Raw genomic sequence first — 24,001 nt, forward strand, 5'->3', positions numbered from 1 at the left:
AATCAATGTTCCTGTTGAATTCACAAATAGGGTGATTTTTTTTTTGTGATTTTTTTTCCCTTTTAAATCTTGTCTGATGGAACGTCCAGTTAAAATGTTTTAGTTAAGTCTCCATGCACTTCGTAGAAAATCAGTAAAAACACAAACGCTTGTGAAGATCAGAAAACTGGACTCTTTTACCCAAAAATTCAGATGTCCAGTCAGATGAAGCTCACACTCAGACAGAAAAAAAGCAAGAGAGTCTTTGCACTGTCTGTCGTTCATATTATTATTTTTTTTGTCAAATATTTTGGCAATCTTCTTCTTTAATTATAAATATTGGAATTCAATAAAAAAAAGGTAGCTTTCATTGGATTTTTTTTCAGTGTAAATATTTACAGCCACTGTCCAGCCATGCTCTTTTTGTTATACCAGGGTGTAAGATTTTGCGTAGGGATTGTTGCCTTTCAAGTGGCCCCGGGAGTCCAGCAGGGATTCTTGGGAGCTGCTCATTTTTGCTGCCTGTCCTAGCTCAGCTCCTTCTCGCTGAGGTAACGTTGCCACAGCACCAGGTTGCCATGACTGTACTTCTCTTGTGGAGGATGTCTCCATGGGTATCGGCTCCAGGACGGTGGGACGCTTCAAGGTTCGGCTTTTCTGCGGCTCCAAGCAGGCTTGCCCCAAACCCAGGTCTCTGCTCGTGCCCTGCACGCCACGGTTCAATAAAAAGTCCATCCTAAGGTAGGGTGGCAAATGCATGAGATCACCTGGGGAGGCAAAAGTGAAAGAACAAGTCCTTACTTATGGTCATGCACTGTGTTACGCTCACCTACTGGCTGGGGGATTTGGCCACCAAAGCGGAGTATCTGTAATCAATCCAGCTGCAGCATTTATAATTGATATGTTGTTTGTCAGTCATTTACTATGCTGTGGTCTTACAGAATCAAGGACAATGGATCAACAAACTCCTCTTGGGCAGATCCCTAAGAATTCACTATTAATATTTGTTTTCGTAATAGAATGACTATAAGGAGAAGTGCGATGTGTTTTACACGCACTCACAGCTTGAAGAAGGTAAACTGAAAAGACCAGGAAGTTTTTCTCAAAATCCTAAAAGAAAAGGTCTTGGTTTTCATTTGTCAAAACTTGGAAAATGTAGAAGCTCAGTAGATTTCCATTTCCTATTTTCCATTTTAAAAGAAAACCCTCTCAATTACAATTAATGACCCGCCGTCTAGACTAGAATGACTGAATTATTTAAAATGGATGCATGAGCGTTAGGGCTATAGTTTTAAAGAGATTTCTGAATAAAGCAGAAAAGCATTCTTGTCCTAATATAACAACATTTACCTGCCATCCATCATCGCTGTGTTTAAACCACTAATAACTTCCTACCACTACGGCCATCAATATGCTGCTGTTTTGTGGCAACAAAATGCATTGGGGCTGGCACCCTAGCTCTTGCATCAACTTTCCTTTCTGTTCTGTATGGTCGAGAAAACCTCTTATTCATTATTTCCCCTGATTCCTGGGCATTTCTATGTGAGCCTGGTGATGGCAACCTGCTCAGTCCAGAGGATTTGCCTTTGCAAAGCTACTGAGTTCAAACAGGTGCCTTGGACCTGCTGTCTGGAATTAGGCAGGGGTGAGTGTTACCTTCCACATATCTGTACATGTATTAGATCTGCTACAGAAATCAGAGTGGCTTATTTATTCTCGCCTTGCCTGTTAGGCATTCATAAAGTTGCTTCAAGGAAATGAGGGGCAATCAGGCACATAATGACATTCCCTTCTAAAAATATTTGATGGTGTAGCCTAATGCATATATGACAAAAAGCACTGTTACAGGCGCATTCAAGAGCAGTATTTCCCCTTCTTTACAGACCTCTGCAGTACATAGCTTCCTTTTTATGGCTGATATCAAAACCATAGTCTCATCTGCAGGTGGGATGCATCCTGAATGTTTAAAGTAGAAGACTCTTGGCACTATTACACCTGTGTCTACACGAGCTCTTTACGGCAGTAGAAATTAAGGCTGACCTGTGCCAGTGGCATAAACAGTAGACCAGGAAAGCACTTCTTTCTAATAAAACAATATATGACAATTCAACCAAGCTTCCTAACCAAGCTAAAAGCTGCCCAATGATCTAAAATAAAACAGTGCTTTTACTTTCTCATATAAGTCAAGGCACTGCAAATCTTACCTAAAAGACTAACAGCATCTGCTCTACCCATAATTTCAGGTCACAGGCATAGAATTGCTGAGAAGTTGCATTTGGACAGAATCACTGTTTTTTCCTATAGAAATCCCCCCGGCACTGTCTGACGCCATATGTTTTATTCTAGCTACGTCTCCAACAGCGATGCACGGTACACGGTATTTAACCCCCATAGAGTGAGATGTGCGTATCTCAAGATTAGGCTGCCATATGCACCACGGCAACAGTTATGTAAGGTTGGAGAGAGAGGAGGAGGTTTGTGCTTATAATCATACTGATTGCCACTTGAAAAATGAATTGTGGTAACATAATTGGTTTTACTCATTTACCTTATTTTCCTACAGTACCTTCCCTGCCAAACACGTTCAGCGTATGAGACCTATTTCAGCTGAGACAGCAATGTACCTGCCGCTGGGGTAAAGTACATCAGGATACAGACACACGAACTGGCAGGCGCAGGCAGGCGTCGACTCACTCGACTTAACTCCAGGCATCGAACTCAGCTGCCTGCGGGCACGTCCGTACTGCCCCACAGCTACGCTGCTCCCTTTGCACCCAGATCCCGATCGATCCCCTGGCCACCCACGCTGCACCCCAGCTATTTTGCTTCGGGGTTGCCTTTTGGACCAAGTCCTTCCAAAACTCCGTTGTGGGGGCAGTTTGCTCCAAAGACCATTCCGCGTGGGCTGCAGGGAGGAGACAGCCTGGATGGGAAATGCTTGTATCACTTGCTCCCTGTGGCTGTACGTTTTGCAGCATCCTAAATAAGGAGCCCTATCGCTACCCACTCCTCCCCAGTGGGGGAGAGAGACAAGAGTGTAGGAGCGAGTGATGACACCCCGCGTACCTGTCTCTACCCACTGACAAAGGTGGTGAGGACCTTCGTTTGGCTGCCTCAGGCGTGGGTTATCGCTGTCAGGGCCCCGGCAAAGGCAGGCAGCAAAGCACACCTCTGAGATGGCAACAGTAGGCGTGAAAACTTTGTGACTAACTGCAATACCGAAGTAATAACTTCCCTCTTGTCAGGGATGTTGAGAGACTGATGGTGTCAGAAAGCAGGGCTTCTCTCGTGCTCCCACGGTTGCCCCCCATGCGAAATCGGGGTCCCTCAGCCCCAGCAGAAGAGGACCAATTTTCTGCGCTGAACCCCCATCCCTTTTTCCCGCAACAATGGGCCGTTTCCCGAAGATGTCCGTCACCCTAACGCCGGCTGTGACGGGCTGCTGCCAGGCGGCACGATGCCCGCTGCTTTACGAGGACCAGCCAGGTCATTTCACATGCATTCCCTCTTACTACTGCATTTTCTGGTTTACTGCTGACTTTCCGGGAAGGAGCTGGTGCGGAGCAGAAGCCGGAGCACGGCTCATTGGCAGTCCCCCGCGGCCGCCTCGGAGAGCCGCTTCTGTCTCTTAACACATTGCTACTTCTTGAGAGCAATGGATATGCACGGACTATAAAAAACATGAGTGTTGGACCTTACAGAGATGAAGGTTGGTTTTCAGGCTGCTGTCTAGACATTTCTCACGCATATTTAAGAGCTTCAGGCTACGTAAAAAAAGACCTTTTTTTTTTCTCCCTAAATCTACGTAAGAAAGCATGGTCAATAATCTGTGTAAACAATATGCAGTCATTTTACTGTACTTTTCTAAATGTCTGGGGGCGAAGTTCCAACAGGATTGCAGTAATGAGAAACCAGAGTGTAACTCGTTCTCCAAAGCTGGATACACAGCGCACAATCTCTGACATGGCTTACACAGAGCACTCATTATTTGATATGATGTACACATTTTCCTGCCATAAAAAGTGCCAGCTCTCCTTCTTATCTGCAAGAAGCATCTTTCCCTGCAACTGCTTATAAAACAAAACAGATTATTAAAATCATTGGAAAAGAAAAAAATTGAGAATGGAACTTCTTCTTCTTTGCTAGGATTGAAATGGTCTCAAAGGATGAAAAAAGTCTTTGATTTATAAGAACTAATGTGTTTCTGACTTAAAAACACAGTCTTTGAAATATAACCACAGGGGTTCACTTTTGCCATTGCTACATCAATTCTGAAGGTGTTTTTGAGAAGATTAAAAGCCTCTTGCCATATCTATGGAGTTACTTGGAAAGACTTTGGTTCTCATCCTTCTGGACACAACAGTGTAGACATTTTCTTGGTTTCTTGCTACTCAGCTGAATGACGATTTTTTTCAGGCAACGCATTATGAAGTTTCAGGATGGTTCATTGCCTTTGATGCTCTAATTACCTCCTTTCAGCGGTGTGTGTGCCTTATTAGTAATGAAAGCAAACCTTTCAAGTGCATGAGCACTGGCAAATGAGCATGTTTAATAATTCATGCATTTTGGCTTAATTAGTACAACAGAAATTCTAAAACTATAGTTTTCTGCTGCATTTTTAAAAAAGGGAAATTTGCTGTATTTAGAAACACTGAGTTTGTACACAAATAATAAACATTCAGTCAAATCTGAATGCAGCAATTGAAGCCAGAGCTACCTCAGTCTTTTTTTTTTTTTTTCCTGAGTGGCTAACCCTCTAATGAATTATTTAGTATAGTACATTTAAGAAAATGTTAGCTTCAATAAATATTTGTAAACAAATGCTAAAAGTAACTTCCTATGATATTTACCATAAACAACACATTCTACCAAAAAGGCAATATTTTCTGAGTTAATGTGGCATTGGGCAAAAAAATATTTACCTTTACAGCTAAGATGATATATCAAGTTTTGCAAAAACAATAGGTATTTTTATCTCCTTCTGGATATCACCTTTGGGTATGGGAAGGTTTGGGATGAATTTGACAGGCTACATGGAGGAAAAAGTACCACTGCTCAAATTTTGTGGGATTTTATTCAAGATAGCTATCTTGTTTGCAGAACTAAACCAAGCTGAGATGCCTTCCTTTCTCCTTGAAGATTTACCTCATACCTCTTTCGAATGCCAGAGAGCTTATGTGTGTTTTTGCTTTCATCTGCTCCAGAAAATCTAAGGATTTGTGCTATATTCAATACAAAGATCATCACAGACAGCAAAAAAAATGCTCTTACCAAGTTGTCACATGATAGCTATATGCATTTTCTCATGAATCATAACTTCTACTAAAGCAAAAGCAATTTGTCTTCACAACGCTCCAACACAGGTACCCTCAGTGATGATGACTGCCTGATGATTTTCAAGTTTTGATTGCCATGTGAAGGAAATTCCATGCTATTTGAAAGATTATTTTAGAGAAGTTTATGAAGTAGGACTGGTGACTATGACAGGATATTTTATTTAAGAAAGGTAAGAATAAGCCTGGGTGAACAGGGCATTCACACAGCTTGCTTGAATAGGCAAGTGGGTAACAATAGCTCTTAAAGATCTCTCTGGCACGATCTCACAGGATCAGAGATCATGCCAGAACTGAACCCATACAGCTCTGTTAGCGTGGCTAAGGTGCCTTGCTGACATAGTTACGTTGATTTGGGACCCGAATACACAGCTCTTCATGACATTGTGCAGCGCTGGGGGTGCACAAGCGCTGGCAAAGGTGGAGTGCCTCCGTGTTGGGCATCTCTTGGCTTGTCCTGAGTTCGGAAGGGGAAGCACTGATGGGATATTGTGTTTTCCTTTGAAAGGAAGCAAGGGAGACAGAGCTACTGACAGCCTGCTTTAAGTTCAGGTTTATGCTGATTAAAAAGTTTAGTGGGGTTTTCCAGCTCACTAGCACAGTAAATAAACCAGTGAAGCCTTTGCTGATACTCGCAGGCTGATTTTCAGAAAAAGGATTGCCTATAGGAAAAGCTTATATTAGAAATGAGGAAAGGGTGAAGAGTTTGCATGGCCGAGGTGAGAGATTTGATGAAAAAAAAGAGCACAAGCAACGTTCAGTGGTCTTTGTCACTTCAAAAACTGACACACCATTAAAAGCCAGCAGGCAAAGCTTTCTTAGACAGCTGCAGCTTGAGCTGAAGCCAGACTGAGAATAGCAATAACATTTCTTACAATTGGTGCTGTCAGTGTTTGAAACCGGCTGGTGGTCCCTTACTGTCCATCTTCTGTCCGTGTATCCCACACTGAACCCGCAGAACAGTCTGCACCGCGTTGCAATCATTCCCACACCAACAGGCTGAGAGTCAGACTCACAAGGCTCACAGCACACGGCAACATCAGATATAAATACACTTAATGAACAATAAAGACAACTCTTTGGTTACCTTGATCCTGTGTCCTGCTCAGCCAAGCAGGAGGGTAAAAAGGATCAGTTCTGTACCTCCTCTCTTGGCTGATACAGGTCTCAGCCTGGTGGTGCCTCAGTGAAGAGCTCAGCACTGGCTCTGCCCTCCTGCCTTGTTAGCTGGGAAAAGCGACGGGCTGCAAAGGGAAGCAAGGGGATCCTTTCCAGATGCAGAGTCATTCCTGCCCCAAAGCGGGGAGGTGGACGGGTGCAGGGAGCAGCTGCTCCCAGCATCCAGCTGAGCTTCGTGGTGCCTCCCTTGACTCAGCACCCAGTCAAAGGGTCAGGTAGATACTTGTTGGAAACTTGGAGGACAATGAAATGAAGAGAACCAAAGCAGTATGCAGGCTTTAACTTATGCCTGTGTTTGTTTTGTTGTTGTTTTTTATTCCCCAGGATCCGTTCAGTGTGGAACTGCCTTCCCAATGCTCTTTGTTTAATAATTATTATTTTCTCGTAAATGTTGCAGTAAAATGCTACAACTGAACAGTAAAAATTTTCTGAAGGATGCTTTGAATAACAGGACTCCACTCTCTAGAGCCAGTATTGATCAGTAATGGAAATGGAGGTGAAATTTCCCCATGCAAATTACTGACTGCTCGAAAAAATGGGAACCTCAGCTCGCTCTCGGTCAACAGGAGCACACCACCAGCAAGTTCAGGAGCTCACAGACTCCTTCTGAGCCCACTTTTTCAATACAAAAATTTGATTTCATAATTCTGCAGCCCTCTAAGGTGCTCCAGAATAAAAGGCAAAAGGTCCAAGCACTCCCTTAAGCTACAGACTTAGCGAGCAGCCAAGAGGCCGAAGGGGAGAGGAAGGAGGGAGGCGGCAGGGCACAGCTTTCTCGTTAGCCAAGAAGCTGCTGTGAGAGCAGGCAGGTGCTCTTCCCTGCTTCAGAGTATCTTCAACCTCTGCTCAGCTGCCCAAGAAAAATGGTCAAAGTGCTCAACATTTGGGGGACTTTTTTACACTGACTGAATGCACAACATTAAACAAGGCCAATAAGGTGTCTGGATGCATTTCAGCTGCTAACCTGCAGCTGCCTGTCAGGTCCCCTTTGCCGTACGGGCAATTGCCACAGCTCTGCCCTTTGTGGCTTTGTGACTTGCGCCATTACATCTTTTGGGCTTCTCACAGTGTTTCGGCAGATGACATAAAATCACGTCTTTCTGCTGTTCAAGTTTGTGATCACATAGATAGGTAATAGCCAGAACACCTTAGAAAATTATGCCACGTTTCCCATTTCTAGACGGAGAAATCAGAATTCCCTATCACCTCTGCAAGGCTATACTTTAAATTGGCAAGTTTCATTTTTCTTTATCCATGAAAACTGTACCCTCATAGATAATTTGAAGATCTACAACACTTAGTTAAATGCTGCATGTTGCAGTCTGCTAAAACTGGCATTTTCATAAAAGCATTAAAAATACCAGCTATGTTTCACACAACAAAATAAAAACAACAGTTGCTGTTGACTACAGTCATTGGAGTTATCTCTTAAGAAACATGAGGGTATCAGTAAAACTGTAGTTCAGGAGCCAAATTTGCTACTGGTATAAATCAGAGCAACTATATTGATTTCATCAAGACTATAAATTGATTTATACTTACTGGAGATTCGGTTTAAGTGACTGAAAATGAGGATTCCAACTAATGTGGATCATTTTTTTTTAAGATGATTCATTTTGTTATTTAGATTTAAGCCTTCTAATTCCAAGAAAGAGTCCTTAATCAATGTTTCTTAAAGTAAAAGCATGACTGCCATAGTCTAACTGAGCTCATACATCTGTAATACATCAACGTAACACACTGTGCATCTGTCTAACTGAATGCCAAGAGACTTGATTATTGCATTGTTGTCTGCTCCTGAAAGGTCTAATGAAACAGGAATTGAAGCACATTTTTGGTTTGTATTTCTCTAAGCAGAACTTTGGTCTTTCATACAGCGCTGCACTTTTAAAAGATCTGTTAGATGCTTTGTACCTTTCAGAAGTAACTTTAAGGAGAACTGACATATTTTTAAGGGCCTCTCTGCTGCTGAGCTGGTGGTGTAAAGGAAGGAAAAACTGATTAACTCCAGATAGATTTAGACCCTATGGAGATGCCATGTGGATGTTCAGCCTCACAGGGCTGGTGCACCCGCAGAACTGAGGCCTTCCTGTTTCGATTTAATGCAACGTCTAAGTTATAAAAACTTGTAAAAGGGACCTCGTCATGTAAATCAATGTGCACTCCAAAACTAAAGTTAGAAAAATTGTCAATAAATAATGAAATGGTGATAGAAAAGTAAAGTGTGGGAGCTCTCCATTCCCATCTTCGCCTTGTCACGCAAGCTGCTTCATACATTTTTAAGGATGCTCCGAGACAGCGCTCTCCTGCCCACTGGCTGACCTAGGAAAGCCGTGCTGAAGCTCTCACTCAGGTGCCTCTAGTTAGCAACGCTGGAGTTTTAAGACTCGTTTGCTGATCCTGAGTGCAGTGAATGGAAGCTGTTCAATTATACATCACTTCAGTTGAGGGTTAAATCGATCGTGACTCCATGGAAACTGGCATCCTTCATGGGTTTATTAATGGGATATCTTGGGAACCCAGATTCCGCACAGAGGCTGGACAGGTGAAGAGTTTGAACTGTACTTACGGTTCACTGAAATCAGTGGGAGCCACTCTGTTGACTTCAACAGGTTCTGCACCATGACCGTGAATCCACGGCTAAACCTGACCATGCCGAGGTGATGGATAAGCGTAACAGTCTACTAATAGTTATGGGGAGGTCAGGCTACAACACGGAAACCAATATGAGTGCTGCCCTGCTTCTCTGCTTAAGATATATTCATGGATGAATTACTGTAACTCCGTCTCCACATGTCCATCAGTTTGAATCACCTGAGTGATGCTGACAAGGTGCATCATTGCAGTTTTGTTAATTAATCCACTGGGACCAGAAATCCAGCTCCCACATTTAAATTAAGGATGCTGGCACGGAAATGTGAACAATACTGAAATACATCCACATGTACATACAGCTGTGCTTTAAAGGTCAGCATATAAAGCAGCCCTTACATGGATGGCAAAGACTATCACTACAGTCAGATTAAGAATGTACTGTTGAAACAAAAGTCTGTTTCTCTAAAGATATCAGTTTCTACTTTACTTTCAAAAAATAGCACAAGCATCGCCTTTCTTGCAGGTAAGATTTGGTTTACGTTTTCAGATGCCTATAGATCTCCTATAGACCTCAGATTACATTAAGGCCCTGTGGCACAGGGGAAATGAGCACAGCCTGCTCTGTGTGAAGTCAGTTAAAGCAGTAACAGCTGTAAATGACAGCAAGGACCTTAAAGTGAGGCGAGATCAGTTCTTGCCTGTATGGAAACAACTACTTCTGGTTACCTTGGGCTGACTGAAAGGCCACACAAAAATCACACACTATGTCTCCACACGATCAAGTGAAATGCTTTGACATTCAAAATTAAAATGGCATGAGCAGGCCATTTCTAGTTTTTGTAGAAGTGAGGTTTAAGATATGGACTCTTAACAGAACTGCTCTAAAAATCTATTACTTTAACTGAAGTGGACACCACATCTTTGGTTTGATTTGGATCATTTCCTGGTAGTTTTAGAAATTTAGCATTGCAGTTATGACTGTAAGAACATCATAGTAGCTGAAAATGTACTAATAAATGTAATCCTTGCTTTAGGCATAAAACTCTCCACTAAGTACAGTTGAATCCGATGCTTCCAAACCTACAAAAAACATGGGTAGTCTATTTTAATAGTTGCAGCTGATGAAAAAAAAGAAGACGATGAAGCAAATAATCAGCTTTAGAAAAACAAAATTAAATTGAAATTTTAAAAAATCCCACTTTTAATAAGAAAGATTTTGTTGGTAATAAAAAGATAGGAAATGGGCATTCTTGAAAGGGAGTTTCCCTTAACATGCAACTTTTAATCTAGAAGAAAGCAAAAAACCCAATAGTATTACAAATCAGCACAGTTCGGGATACTGTATTTTTCCAAAGTCAATGTTAATTTTCAAATCAAAATAACAAATAAATTAGACAGCAACAGGGAAAGACAAAGTTGTGCTGCTACACACTCCTAGTAGAGCCCCTGATGAACTGGTATCAGTTGTTTCTCTCCTCTAATAAAAAATCAAATAAATCTTCCTAACACAAGTATCACTGATTCATAGATGACAGTTGTAAAAATAATTTAAATTACTTTTCTCATTAATTAATTGAATTTAGCTTTTAGGCATCTTGTACACTACCTAAAATGGAATTTTCACATTACAGTTGCACAGAAACTTTGCATTTGTAACCAAACAGATGCCCTATTTAAACTCATGATTCACACTCATATAGTTTTCCTTCTTGATCTCATAACATTTTAGCTTCTGATCTGAACCTGTTTAGGTTCATTTTTATTGCACTGGCGAGGTTAAAAAACTTGCAGTCTGAACCTTCCTCTCTGTAAATCCACCAGAAAAATAATGCAAGCCAATGACTTCAAGTACATAGTCACGTCAAATTAAATGCAGAATTAAATGGTTTTCATCCCTGCAGAACATTCAGCTTTTCACAGCAGGAGAAAAAGCTCCTGATACTCCACAGAAATAAAACCTGAGACAGGATAAAGACAATTTATTCTCATCACTGATGTGCCATTTGTATGATAAGAAGCAAACGGCACAGTCTATCTCTTTGTGACATGTTCCTAGTTTTCCAACAGAGCAATAGAAAATAAAAAGAATGTGTTACAGTCACAAGATAATTTAATATGGTAATGTTAGAGATGCTCACCTAGGGGAGTAATTTCAGAATCTGTCACATATGTGTAGGTAAGTATACATACAAGTAAGTTAACATACATGTTAAGTGTATTTACTACAGTTACAAACATAGGCAAGAAATTATTTTCCCACCCTACAACCGGTCTGCCTGTCTTGCTGTTTTCCCACCTTCCTATTTTGATTTGTCTCCATTTTGTAGTTTTCTCAGAACTGGACCTTGGTCACCAGTTGTGGAGTAAGGATGATGATTTCTTCATTCTATATATACATTATATTTGGTGTGTATCTATACATATATACTTATATGTATATATTATATTGTATTTGAAACTAGACAGTGCAAGTGTAGAACTAAAAAAGAAAACAATCCATATGTTATCCTTTTCTTACTTTGCTGTGGGATTTCTGAACAAAAACGGTCAAACGTAGATTCCCACATATCTTCAAGAAAGCAGTTTTGGACCTGGAAACTGTGAAACTGTACAATTCTATTTTCAGTCAAGACAGAATAATATAATAGGCATGGGAAAAGGAGGCAAAAGGTGAGCTGGAGGCCCTAAGTCAAGAGTCCCAGCCATTACTGAATCCCCAGTGGCCAAATTTGTATTGGATTCAGTTACTGCTGCAGCTTACAGAGCACCATCAGCAACTTTTCGATAGAAAGCAAGTCTCTGTTTAGAGACTCCATCACTATGTCACACTTGTCTGCCTTGGTGGAACAGGGAGGTAGCTCCTTCACCCTTGACCTCACAGATCAGTGGAAAAGAGTTACAGGGCTGATGTTGGAAATACACTGTGCTTTCTATTACTGCATGGTTCATATTTTCCTTATTGTGCTAAGCAGCTTATTTTTAGCTGTAGTGACTGAATACTGGAAAAGAAGCTTTGTGGCTTGACTTGTATGTTTAAAAGAACATTTATGCACTGCAGGTGATGTCCAGCCTGTATTTTAAGGGATCCTTGTAAGCAATTATTTAATAAAGTATTTGCATTCTGTAGTTTAAGGCTTGCCTACAAGCTAAGACTTTGCTGTTCAAGTCTGCAGGATTAGTCAAAGCAGCAAGAAATTTGTAAATTGGGTCAAGAATGCTAATTAAGGCATCTTAAATACTGAAAGAACTTGATCATTCAGCAAAGCTGGAGACGTTAGACCAGGGTTCATGTCTTTTCTAGTAAATATGCAGGAGGCTTAGGGCTAGACTCAGACTGCTTGACTTAGGTGCTCAGCTGAAAAACCCAGACCAAAGAAGTGTCCATACTTGCTTACTGAAAGCTTGACTGAGAGCAGGCCTGTCCTGTCCTCCGGCTGCTGCGAGAAGGTGGTGGCTGCCAGCCAAATCTCCTCTTCTGGAATGGAGAGGCCAAGCAGGAGGGCTGGCAGACAAAGGATGGAGCTCTGCCCTCGTGCATCAACCAACAGCGCAAGGACAGCAAGAGGAGAATGCTTCCAGTGGAGCAGGGGCTCCTGCTTTTTGCAGGTGTAGGGCCCCAGGACAGCACTCAGCATCCCTATGGAGACATGGGGTATTCTTGCCATCTTCACAGCTGTGAAGTCAGTCTCAGGGAAATCTTTTTTTTTCAGAGCTTGCCTGGATGCAACTGCCTTTTCTCACCACTCACATGCAGGTTTCTTTCCAAACTGATTCCTTTCATCAGCTGAAAGTTTGTAGAGGAGGTTCTGAGATATAAAATCTTGGGATGCTTTAAATGGATTTCAAAATCTCCTAGTCTGATATACCCAGTGAATGATATCTCTTCTCTGGAAGTGTATCTGAGATGCTGTTAGTCCTTCAGGGTAAAGAATTATGGTAAATAATTAATGTGATCTTCGAAGAGGCAAGGAAGCAGGATTGTCAAAATGAGATTGCACTTGTTTTGTGACATCAGGTAGACAAGTTTCTGCCTGGTCCAAGTCAAGCTAACCCCTAAGGATAATACCATATATTTGAAGAGGTCCTTTGTAGTGCTGATTAGCATCAGGAAAAAATATAATCTGGGGGTCTGAGTTTTGCAGTACCCCTGTGAAAGGGAGGTTTCTGCAAATAGCTAGAGACCTGATGAAAACTTTCTAGATAATTCCTATTCAAGCAATGGTCAGATATTATTGCTTCCAAGCATGAATTCCATTGCCAGAGGATGCACGTAAGGGGTCTGTCCAAAAAAAAGACATAAATAGCACTTGGGAAGCACAGAAATATCAAAATATTTCTGAGTTAATAGCTGTTCTTTTCTCAAGCACAAGAATTTAGGAGTAGAGAGAGGAAAAAAACCCAAGAGGCTTCTTGGCTGAGGCTATTACCGAGATTTAAAATTATAATAACAGGAATCTATTTTTAATAAACTGCTACTGCAATGTTTATTGCAGTTAAGAATAATTGTTATGATAACTCAATTTGTGGTTAATATTTTTAAAACCTAAAAAAGAAACATTATTATAAAACTTTTTTAACCTCTACAATTATCTTCCACTTTTTTACATTACAGACTCTTTGATGGCACAGTGGGAGGTAATAAGAGAGTATATTTCTTTCCAGGTTCTGTCCCACCCAGTTTCTGAATGCAAGATTTGAATGACACCTTTGGAAGATGAAGGACTGACTCATTTGTCAACCTCCCAGGTAAACTTTGGGTAACAATTGTTGAAATTTCTGAATATTAATATGAAAAAGTGCCTCAGTTTTGATCTGGAAGGACCTAGTATACTATTGAGATGATTGCCCAGTATGCCTATTCCTTGAGAACCTGGTCTTGCTCACAAAACTTCTAGTGACAACTGTGGGGAGGAGAACATAATCATAATCCCAAACTTCTGGGAGTTTTGATGCTGAAAAAGATGCAATGCTAACAATGTATTGACATCATTTTTATACCACAAAGAATATTAACACTGCATAGAGGTTAGGAACTGAAGACCCACTTTTCTAAAGGATGTAATTTATCCCACGTGTTTAAAATACTGCTGTGCTATCTCTACTGCTTCAGTTTTGTCTTTTGATGTGTCTCCTGGGACACATGACTATTCTGATAGCTTACGGAGAACTGTCACCATCTGCAGTGGGTCAGCTTCAAGGCCTGGGCAGAATAGGTCTGCCAGCTCTGTGAAGTCCACAAAAACCCATGTGCAGGTCTGCATCCATCCTTTCATTTTTGGAAGCTATGCAGAAGCTGTTGTTAAGCAACAATTTCAGTTTGCTTGGTGGTTTATAATGTGTTATCATAAAAGGAAAAATAATGATGTCATTGTTGATGCTGAAGCAAAATCTACAAATAATCTCATCTTTTTCAAAAAATCTGTCTATGGAGTTGTAAAGTTCAGAACGCAAGGATGCATAAGACATGCTTTCAAAACACTGAATGTAGGAATTAATTAAAAAAATCTTACTTCCCTGTTCCATTTCATGTAGCTATGACTTTTGAAAAGTTTAAGAAAAATGCAACTCCTAAAATACTTTTTATTGAAGACTGTTTAAGAACACCTTCTCTATATATTTGAAAGTTTTGGCCTGGTGTCAAGACAATCATGCAGAAAACATCTTGATGCTTGTACAGACAACTAGAAGTAGCCTCATGTCTAAAAAAGCTGATTGATATTCAAGGATCACCTCCTCCAAGCTCAGTGAGCAGAAAATGAGACAAAAATGCCAGGAGGCCTGCATGGATGAACAAGGAGCTCCTGGCAAAACTCAAACACAAAGAGGGAGTACACAGAGGGTGGAAACAGGCACAGGTAACCTGGAGGGAGTACAGAGACACTGTCCAAGCATGCAGAAATGTAGTTAGGGAAGTCAAAGCCCAGCTGGAGTTGAATCTGGCCAGGGATGTCAAAGACAACAAGAAAGTCTTCTATAAGTATATAGGTGACGAAAGGAAGGCCAGGGAAAATGTGGCCCCACTGCTGAATGGAGCAGGGAACCTAGTGACACAGGACATAGAAAAGGCTGAGGTACTGAATGCCTTATTTGCCTCAGTCTTTACTAGCAAGACCAGCCTTCAGGAATCCCAAGTCCAAGAGATCAGTGGAAGAGTCTGGAGCAAGAAAGACGTACCCTTGGTGGACAAAATCAGGTCAGGGAATACTTAAGCAAACTGGACATATGTAAATCCATGGGCCTTGATGGGATGCACCTACAAGTGCTGAGGGAACTGCAGATGTCATTGTAAGGCCACTCTCAATAATCTTTGATTGATCATGGTGGTTGGGAGAAGTGCCTGAAGACTGGAAGAAAGCAAATGTCACTTTTATCTTCAAGAAGGACAAGAAGGAAGACCAAGGAATCTACAGGCCACTCAGCCTCATCTCCATCCCTGGGAAGGTGATGGAGCAGCTAATCCTGGAAACCATTTCCAGGCAGATGAAAAACAAGAAGGTGATCAGGAGTAGTCAGCATGGATTCACCAAGGGGAAGTCATGCTTGACCAACCTGATAACCTGCTGTGATGAAATGACTGGCTTGGTACCTGAGTGGAAGTCAGTGGATATTGTCTACCTTGACTTCAGTAAGGCTTTCGACACTGTCTCTTGTAAGATCCTCATGGAGAAGCTGATGAATTACCAGCTGGATGAGCAGACAGTGAGGTGGATTGAAAACTAGCTGAACAGTTGGGTCTAGGGGATGGTGATCAGTGGAACAAAGTCTAGTTGGAGGTCAGTAACTAGTGGTGGTACCCCAGGGGTCAATACTGGGTCCAGTCCTGTTCAACATCTTCATTAACGATCTCGATGGTGGGGCAGAGCATACCCTCAGCAAGCTTACTGATGATGCAAAACTGGGAGAGTGGCTGATACACCAGAGAATTGTGCTGCCATCCAGATGGACCTTGCCAGGCTGGAGAAATGGGCTGACAGGAACCTCATGCAGATCAACAAGGGGAAGTGCAAAGTCCTGCACATGGGGAGGAACAACCCCATGCACCAGTACATGCTGGGGGCCATGCAGCTTGAAAGCAGCTTTGCAGAAAAGGTCCTGGGGGTCCTGGTGGACACCAAGTTGAACATGAAGCAGCAATGTGCCATTATGATAAAGAAGGTCAGCTGTAACCTGGGTTGCAATAGGAGTGTTGCCAGCATGTCAAGGGAGGTGATGCTTCCCTCAGCATTGGTGAGGCCACGTCTGAAGTGCTGTGTCCAGCTCTGGGCTCACAAGTACGAGAGAGATGTGGAGCTCCTGGAGAGAGTCCAGCTATGGGCCACTATGATTAAGGGACTGGAGCATCTGTCCTATGATGAAAGGCTGCAAGAGCTGGGACTGTTCAGCCTGGAGAAGAGAAGGCTCAGGGGGATCTCATCAATGTATAAAAATACCTGAAGGGAGGGTGCAGAGAGGATGGAGCCAGACTCTTCCCAGTGGTGCCCAGTGACAGGACCAGAGGCAATGGGCACAAACTGAAACACAAGAGGCTCTGTCTGAACATCAGGAAACATTTATTTACTGTGCGGGTGACTGAGCACTGGCACCCAGAGAGGTTGTGGAGTTTCCATCCTTGGAGATACTCAAAACCCACCTGGACACAGACAGAAGCAGTTCTAACTGCTGAGCTGAGTGTATCTGCAGCACCAGCTGACTGGAACAGAAAAGGTCTATTTAGGAGACTTACAGTGGGCTAGAATATGAGGCAATCAACTATTATGCATTACTAATTACAGAGTTAAAGTTGTATGTAATGTGTAGAAGTTCTGAAAAGACAGTCCTAGTTCATAGTTATAGTGCTAGAAATGATCAGCTACTAAGCTTGCCTAGACATCTGATGAGCCATCCAAATATAATTCAAGCTGATGGGGTGATCAAATGTTTTGATTCAATTTCCAAATGAAAATGGTATGGAAGTTGGGAACGTCACAGCAGGTTGATGTCAGCCCCCAGAATACAAGTCGTTGAATCTTGATCACCCCTCTTCCTCCTCCAATGAAAAAGCATTCGGGTTCCCTACTCCTAATCATCAACTATCTATCTCATTTTGGAGCAACCTGAGGTCTCAAATGCTGCCTGTTGGGTAAAGCAGATAGTTTGATCAGCAGGCTTGAGTATACAGGTACAACAGAATCCTATGAGATGCTCAGGAAAAGCAAGGAAACAATCAGTGACGTGAGTTGGGATGCCCTCAGAAACTCACAGGAAGGTCTTCTGAAGTCAAGCCTCAGGTGGTCTAACATTTTGCTTGCTCATACCAAACACTTATGGTAGCAACAAGCTAAGAAATAGGTGCTGTAACAACTCAGTCAGTTATGGCTGACAAAGTCTTCACCAGTAAACTCCATCATTACCTTTCTTGAGTAAAGTTGAAGTCTTGCCGTTGGGTAGATTAGTTTCAAAAAGTCCCATTTATCAAAATAACTTTTTGTTACAGTCTTTCTGAGACTGTTTTATAATTGTTGGGGATTATTTTGAAAAACAAATACTACTTATTGCAGACTCCTAAACCTTTATTGCAACCATAAAAGTTGCAATAGGTAGCATTACAGGCAGTTTGAAAAGTGAGATCAGAAATTAGGAAGGAGGAGGCATAAGTTATTGAAAGTGACCTTGTACAAGAAAGAGATCAAGTTAGGGGAAAAGAAAAGTAAAGCACGATGAAAACAGGTAAAAGTTATCTTGAAAGAAAAGACTGACTTCAAGGAAGAACAAAGATGTGCTGAAGAAGCACAGTCAATGTTTCATCTCAGATGTTCTCATCTACTTAATCTAAATACCTTAACTTTTTAATTTCTTCTCCATGTTCCCAAATGCAGAATTACTTTGATTAATCATATTTGAATTATTAATTACTTCCACAGAATTTCTGCAGTGGTGGGTGAAAGAAGAAAGATGCCCAGTAAGTCTTTCCTCACTGATTTGAACACTAAAAACACTGGTTTGTCTGTTACTGAAAATTCTTTCTACCCATACTTTTTGTTTAAAGCCCTTCATAAAGTAACATTTAATAACATATCATTCAATATTTATGGGCCAACATTCAAGTTGCTCCACTGGAACACTCAATTTTTTCCAAGGTATTGAAGCTAATTATTCATTTCATAATATATTTCATTTCCTTACTGCAAAGGAAAGCTAAAGCTAATCAAGAAAAGCAGGTAAAAATTCAAGCCATTTAAACTAACAGAGCTAAAGATGGCTACAAGTCTGTAATTCACTAGGGGGCCTCTGATGATGTTCCAACCCCGGAAGCTTTTAACTCAAGCACAGTGACCAAATTTGGTGCTGTATGCCCTCAAGAAAATCATCTTTATATGGAATATTAGAATATTTCCAAATACTAAATATGCATGAATAATGTATTTGTAACATGAAAGGAAGAGAGTAAGCTATTTGTTTAAGAAATGATAAAAAGTGTTTGTTGACTGACTGGAAGGAGAGGGCTGCAATTTTGACTTAGCTGTGAATGCAGATGCTCCCCTTTAGCAGAGCAAGGACAAATATTTATCTTACTTTTTTGAGTTAGAAATGAAAATTATTTCTATCTTTATCTATTTCTACAGCTCCTGGGTTTGTGGTTCTACTCTGTGACTACACAGAAATCAGTCATTTCTCTCACTGTTTTATTTCCTACTTATTTTCCTTCTTATCTATCTGTATGATACACTAATTTCCTGCCTTATGTTTTATAACTTTCTACCTTCTGCTTGGACTTTTTCTTCCCATGTTCTTCTTTTAGCTTTCTCTAGCAAAATCCTTTATACTTTCTTTTCAGTGTCAGGTCCTGCTTTTGAATGACTTTCCTGATACCACCGTCTATCTTCCATTCCCATGTCCTCACAACAACTGGTTTTCCATTTATTGTGTATATTAAGCAAAAGACCATAGTTTATTCATCACTCTTTTTTACATATATGAGCACTACTATTTACTTTCTGTGTATATAAATAGCCCCACCCACACTGGCAAATATATATACTAAATAAAAATAAAATAAAATAAAATAAAATAAAATAAAATAAAATAAAATAAAATAAATCATGTTTTCAGAAAGCAAACAAATATAATTACGCCTTTTTCCTATTTGAATCCTCCTTACATCATGTATTCTGTAACAAAGACTGACAAATCTTCTGAAATTTTATACCGTATTTGATCTCAGAGTACCACAAATAATCTACCTATGCTATTGTGAACTAGGACATGACTAGAAACAGCGTTCTTTGTGAACTGGAAATTTGACTGAGCCCAATAGATGGATGTCCCTCAGGCACCTTCAGTCAGTAAGAAGTTGGAGTGGGTTTAAATTTGTCTGAAGGTAGAAGGCTCCATATCCCTTGAGCTATTGCACTGTCTTCATTTTCTCCATTTTTTTTATTCTCCCCCCTTTAGATAATCCTAGTTTGATATTAGGAGATGTCGAAGAGAGAGTATAACAGCTCAAAAACATCACCAAAGGGTTATTACATCTTTGACAAGCTACAAGGCAGAAGGGATAGTACATCTTCTACAATCTGTCTTTATGAACTGTTCTGATAGCAAACCTTTGCTCTCAAGCACGAAGTATTGCTGTAAAACACGTTTTATTAGTGGGTGGTTTGGGTTGGAGATGGGCATATGTGCCCCCATATGGTCTTATTTATCCCAGAAGGGTCTATCGCGTGATGGCTGCAGCTGTAGAGGAGTGGATTTGATGGCCTAGACAGTCCCTTTCTGTTCCTAAATTTCAAAGTTCCTCATTTGTCTGTTTATGTGAGAATATACTAAAATGTTATATTAGCTGGGACAAAAAGCAATTATCTCTGTAAGTAGTTACAGGATATATTGTGCACTTTCTTTCTTCCTTGTGGTATACCCGTTCCTGTTAATCAGCCTAGGCATGCGGTGAAATGCTCACCCCAAGGACAAAAATGTTACCTCTAGTGTCTCACCTGGCCGATGTGCCTTTGGAACTGCCATGTTCATCACTCGCCCTCCATCCTGAGGTTTGGGGGGGGATGCGGTAAACCTGCAAATCCCCGACTCTGACGGCGTGCTTGAGGTCAGACTGTCTGTGTAGTCATTAGTCCCTGCCGTGAGCTGCTCCGACGATGTGTCTGATATGAAGCATTCTGTAATGGTGAACTTGGCGTGTCTCAGCTGCTCTTCCATTTTTGCATGCTCATATGCTCTCGCTAGCTCTTCGTACGTTGAGGAGGCACTTTCTGTGGAGACCATGCTGCTTCTTGCTCGATCTAAATATCAGAAATATAAATAATGGGAGAAAGAAAACGTCTGCACAATCCGTTTTGGAAGAAAAGCTATGAACATGATAGTATTTCTTGATAAAATGCAGAGCCCTTGAAATTACCAGGGTGATTTAAATGAGTCTGCTCCACTATAAATGTCTGTACAATTTTTAGTTTAGTCAGTTACTTGATAATTACAGATAATCTAAAGTGAAGTCTTATTCTGCTAGAAGCATTATGTGGCTTAGCATTAAATTCGTGGTTTAGAAGAAATTACCTTTAATACATGAAAAAGATTACTTTTTTTTTTTACAAAAAATCATTTCTCTAAAAGTTAAATGCCTTAAAATATTAGAAACCCACAAAACAGATTTAGAAAAATGAGGAACAGCTTCTTTACATTATCTTTTTAATGCATCTCAGAAATATTTCTGTGAGGTGATGTCTAGGTGAGAAAGGATAGTTTTTCTGTACCTGTTTCAATCTTATAACTTTTTTTTGAGAAAGCCCTGAGGACAAAGGTCAAATATAATGGCAACGTCTCTCAGACATTGTCTCTCTAGACACCAGGTAAAATACTAACTCATTTCATATGGAACAAAGGTCTTAAGAAAGCAATATTGTTTGGTAGCTACCAGCCTGCAGGCATTCAGGTGCTTTTTTCAATGCTGCTGAAGCTAATGGGGGCTTCATATTTGACACACAGGTTATTATGACCTAGAAGCTGTTCTTTTCTGCTGATGAGTTTCTGAGAATATCAATATTTCTTAAAAAGGCACTATTATTGAAGATGTAAATGGCTACTGATACGTTAAAAAGCATTTTGGAAATGCAGCGCTCATTTCTGCGGGCACAAATCACTGGTCTGTTGCACCCACCGCACTTCTACTTCAGTGGGCTGGAAGAGCAGAGGACTTTCAAAAGTTCCTTGGGCAGAAGTCATGTTTCATCACAAGATCTGTACAATTTCAGATATTATTGGTGATGTTCAATAAACAGGCACAATGTAATAGCTAATTCATAAAAATGGGACTCCTATAGCAGCCAGAGGCAGCTGTGTTGTTATTGCAAATCTTTATCTTTTTTATTGTGTGCTAGGATCCTTGCATCAGTTTTCATTGTGCACAAAGAACAACACTCCTGCCACTTGTAAATAGGACCATGCATTATTTAAAATGACAAGTACTTCTACAATATGCAGTAACTTGCTTAAGATTTTGAGCTGGCCAGAACTTAAGGCTTCCTCCGCCCGCCCCCCCCCCCCCCCGCCCCGCCCCAGGAAACATCATTCTGTTTTTCACATTTGATTTGTAAATCAGACCAAAATAATGTCTTTCCAAACTTCTGATCAACTGGAAACTCCTAGAAGGCTGCAGTTGCCCCGTGCCATAGAGCAGTGTCTATAATATGATGGTCATGCAAAGGTCCCAGTTTGGTCCATGAAGCTCAGGACCTGCAGCTTCCTATGTCCCATTCCCTGGAGAGACTATTCCAGGAAGAATCTGCTTGAACACCTACTTTAGATTTGATGAAAGTTCATCCAAGCCCAGGGTGAACTTCATGAAACCTAGATTCACCAGAAAATTTCTAATGGCCTCTAGTTAGAACATTACAGCTTAGTTACAGCTATGAACTGCTGCAATACATTTCTCCTAAGCTTAAAAGCTACTGCTTTGTAAACCTGGAATTGTTTTGATGACAAGTGCTAAATTCTGCCAAATAGCAACTGCATCAACTAGATTCAGAAATCTGAACGCCATGTTGGAAAAGTGATCAAATGATCAAATGTGCACGTTAGTTTAACTGATTCTTGAACACGTAATTTGGCTACATCTATTATAATGTTTATTTGGAAATTTTAAACTTCTGAAGTACTTAGATTAAACTGACTCTATTCTTTTCCCAGAAACCAAGTGTCATAATAGAGCTACATTTTGGCACAAGAAAACCTTTCCTGAGCATGACCTAAAGTTTGCTATCACTTACGTAAATCACTGTGTGTTCAAGGGTAGACACAGAGTAGGAAAGTATCCATGTTAAAACATAGCTTATGAAGTCTGTTTACAAAATTGCATGTAGTTTGTCTATTAAACCACACAGCAAATTGAATTCTCTGCCCTTGCCATGCGCATTGGAAAATATCCTTAGGTGACAAAATGTTCGAACACATGCAGGTGCACCTGAAATCTGGAATGTCTACAAAAAGGGTTTCTGAGATAACATTTGCTATTTATATGGATTAATCATTAAAGCTTTATGATAATTCTACCTGAAGAAATCAGGATGAAGTTTGTCAGCTGGCTAGAGCTATCTATTGAGTGCCATTACCCTATGGAGACAACATAGGGTCTGCAAGTTTAAGAGGATGAATTTTGAAAAGATGAGAACTCCAACCTATAAATTACTGCATGTAAGGGAAGTCAGATGCTTGTTCTTATAGAGAGAATAAAAAGAGTCATACTGGTTTTCATGGTGAAAGGCCAGTCACACCTACTGCTTTGTAGCTCTAACACATAGCTTTTTCACGTGACAAACACTTTTCCCCTAAAATCAGGATGCGAGGTAGGCAATTCCTTCTGAAGAGGCCAGAGTAAGCCTGGCTTGGCTTCTGTCAGGCATACCTTTGAACACTATTTTACCTTTCTTCATATTTAACCTTTATTAGATTTGCTTTGTGACTATTCTGCTTAATCATTTACTGATTTATTTGCCTTTTTTTTGTCACTTGTTCAGTGTAGGGCAGAGGAAAAAGCTTTTTTTTCAGTTACAATTGCATTTATAATGTGAAGACATCAAGAAGAGATGAAGACTGCAGGCAGAATATGTATTCAGTGTCTCCCCACTTATCATCTAGAGGAATAAAACCTGTGCTGTTTCTCAGGAAAATCAGAGCTAGCTGCTGCAGTATTCAGTGATATGAATGGATTTTGACTTGGACTCTTAATTCCAGATTTTTCCCTCTCATTTTGTCCATTTAGAATAAACCCTATGAACATGTTACATGAATGGGAAAAGGAAAATACTAACCTCAGTGTAGCTCAAACATTAATACCATTCCACCTATGACTCAGGCATATTCTTGGTTGCTAATACTGCCCCTTCCTGGTCAATGCCATTTCATGCAGCAAATTGTCCCACTTTTTCCTTCAGATACAGGAAGTACAGCGCTTCAGCTACAGGAAAAAATTGCCACCATATCTTTCAAAGGACTCCAGTATACGTGTGTGGCATGAGAAACCATGGGCACCCTATTTGTTACCATTAGCACTATTTGCATTTATGGCACCCCTTATAAATAGCCTACAGAAAAATACCCTAGCAAGGAAAAAATAAGGACACCTAAGCACCAAATGAAGTACGTCAAGGACCAAGAAGGTTACTGCAGCTACTGGTGTCCCATTTTCACAGTGCAGCCCTGCAGAGTGCCCCATACCTGTGTCCTGCGAGGGGCTGACGCTGTAGCTGTCGCTTTCCTTGTCCACTGATCCTGCTGGCCTGGGGGTGGGCAGCCTCCAGTCTGTGGTGAGGGTATGAGCTGATATGGTGGGGTGAGGTCTGTTGAGGGTCCACTGGCTAGCATAGCGGTTGCGAGCTGTGGGTCCGGTTTTGGCACTCCTCCTTGTGGTAGGATCTGTGATGGATAACAGA

The 24,001-nt window shown here is 40.9% G+C and overlaps 1 protein-coding gene across 2 annotated transcripts in view; it reads right to left on the bottom strand.

The window, feature by feature from the left end:
- Window positions 1-405: 405 nt before the first annotated feature.
- The window catches only part of DSCAM (DS cell adhesion molecule), a 401,510-nt gene continuing 377,914 nt past the window's right edge, over window positions 406-24,001 (bottom strand). The window contains exons 29-32 of one of the 2 annotated variants that reach the window (XM_075518964.1): window positions 23,787-23,984; window positions 20,057-20,359; window positions 11,355-11,362; window positions 406-684 (exon numbers count right to left, since the gene is read on the bottom strand). In XM_075518964.1, coding sequence (XP_075375079.1) covers window positions 406-684; window positions 11,355-11,362; window positions 20,057-20,359; window positions 23,787-23,984 — 788 coding nt within the window. Of the gene's footprint in view, window positions 747-11,354; window positions 11,363-20,056; window positions 20,360-23,786; window positions 23,985-24,001 lie in introns of both variants that reach the window. The other variant, XM_075518956.1, reaches the window with a different exon arrangement.

This window comes from Mycteria americana, chromosome 1, assembly GCF_035582795.1.
Source record: "Mycteria americana isolate JAX WOST 10 ecotype Jacksonville Zoo and Gardens chromosome 1, USCA_MyAme_1.0, whole genome shotgun sequence".
NCBI lineage: Eukaryota > Metazoa > Chordata > Aves > Ciconiiformes > Ciconiidae > Mycteria > Mycteria americana.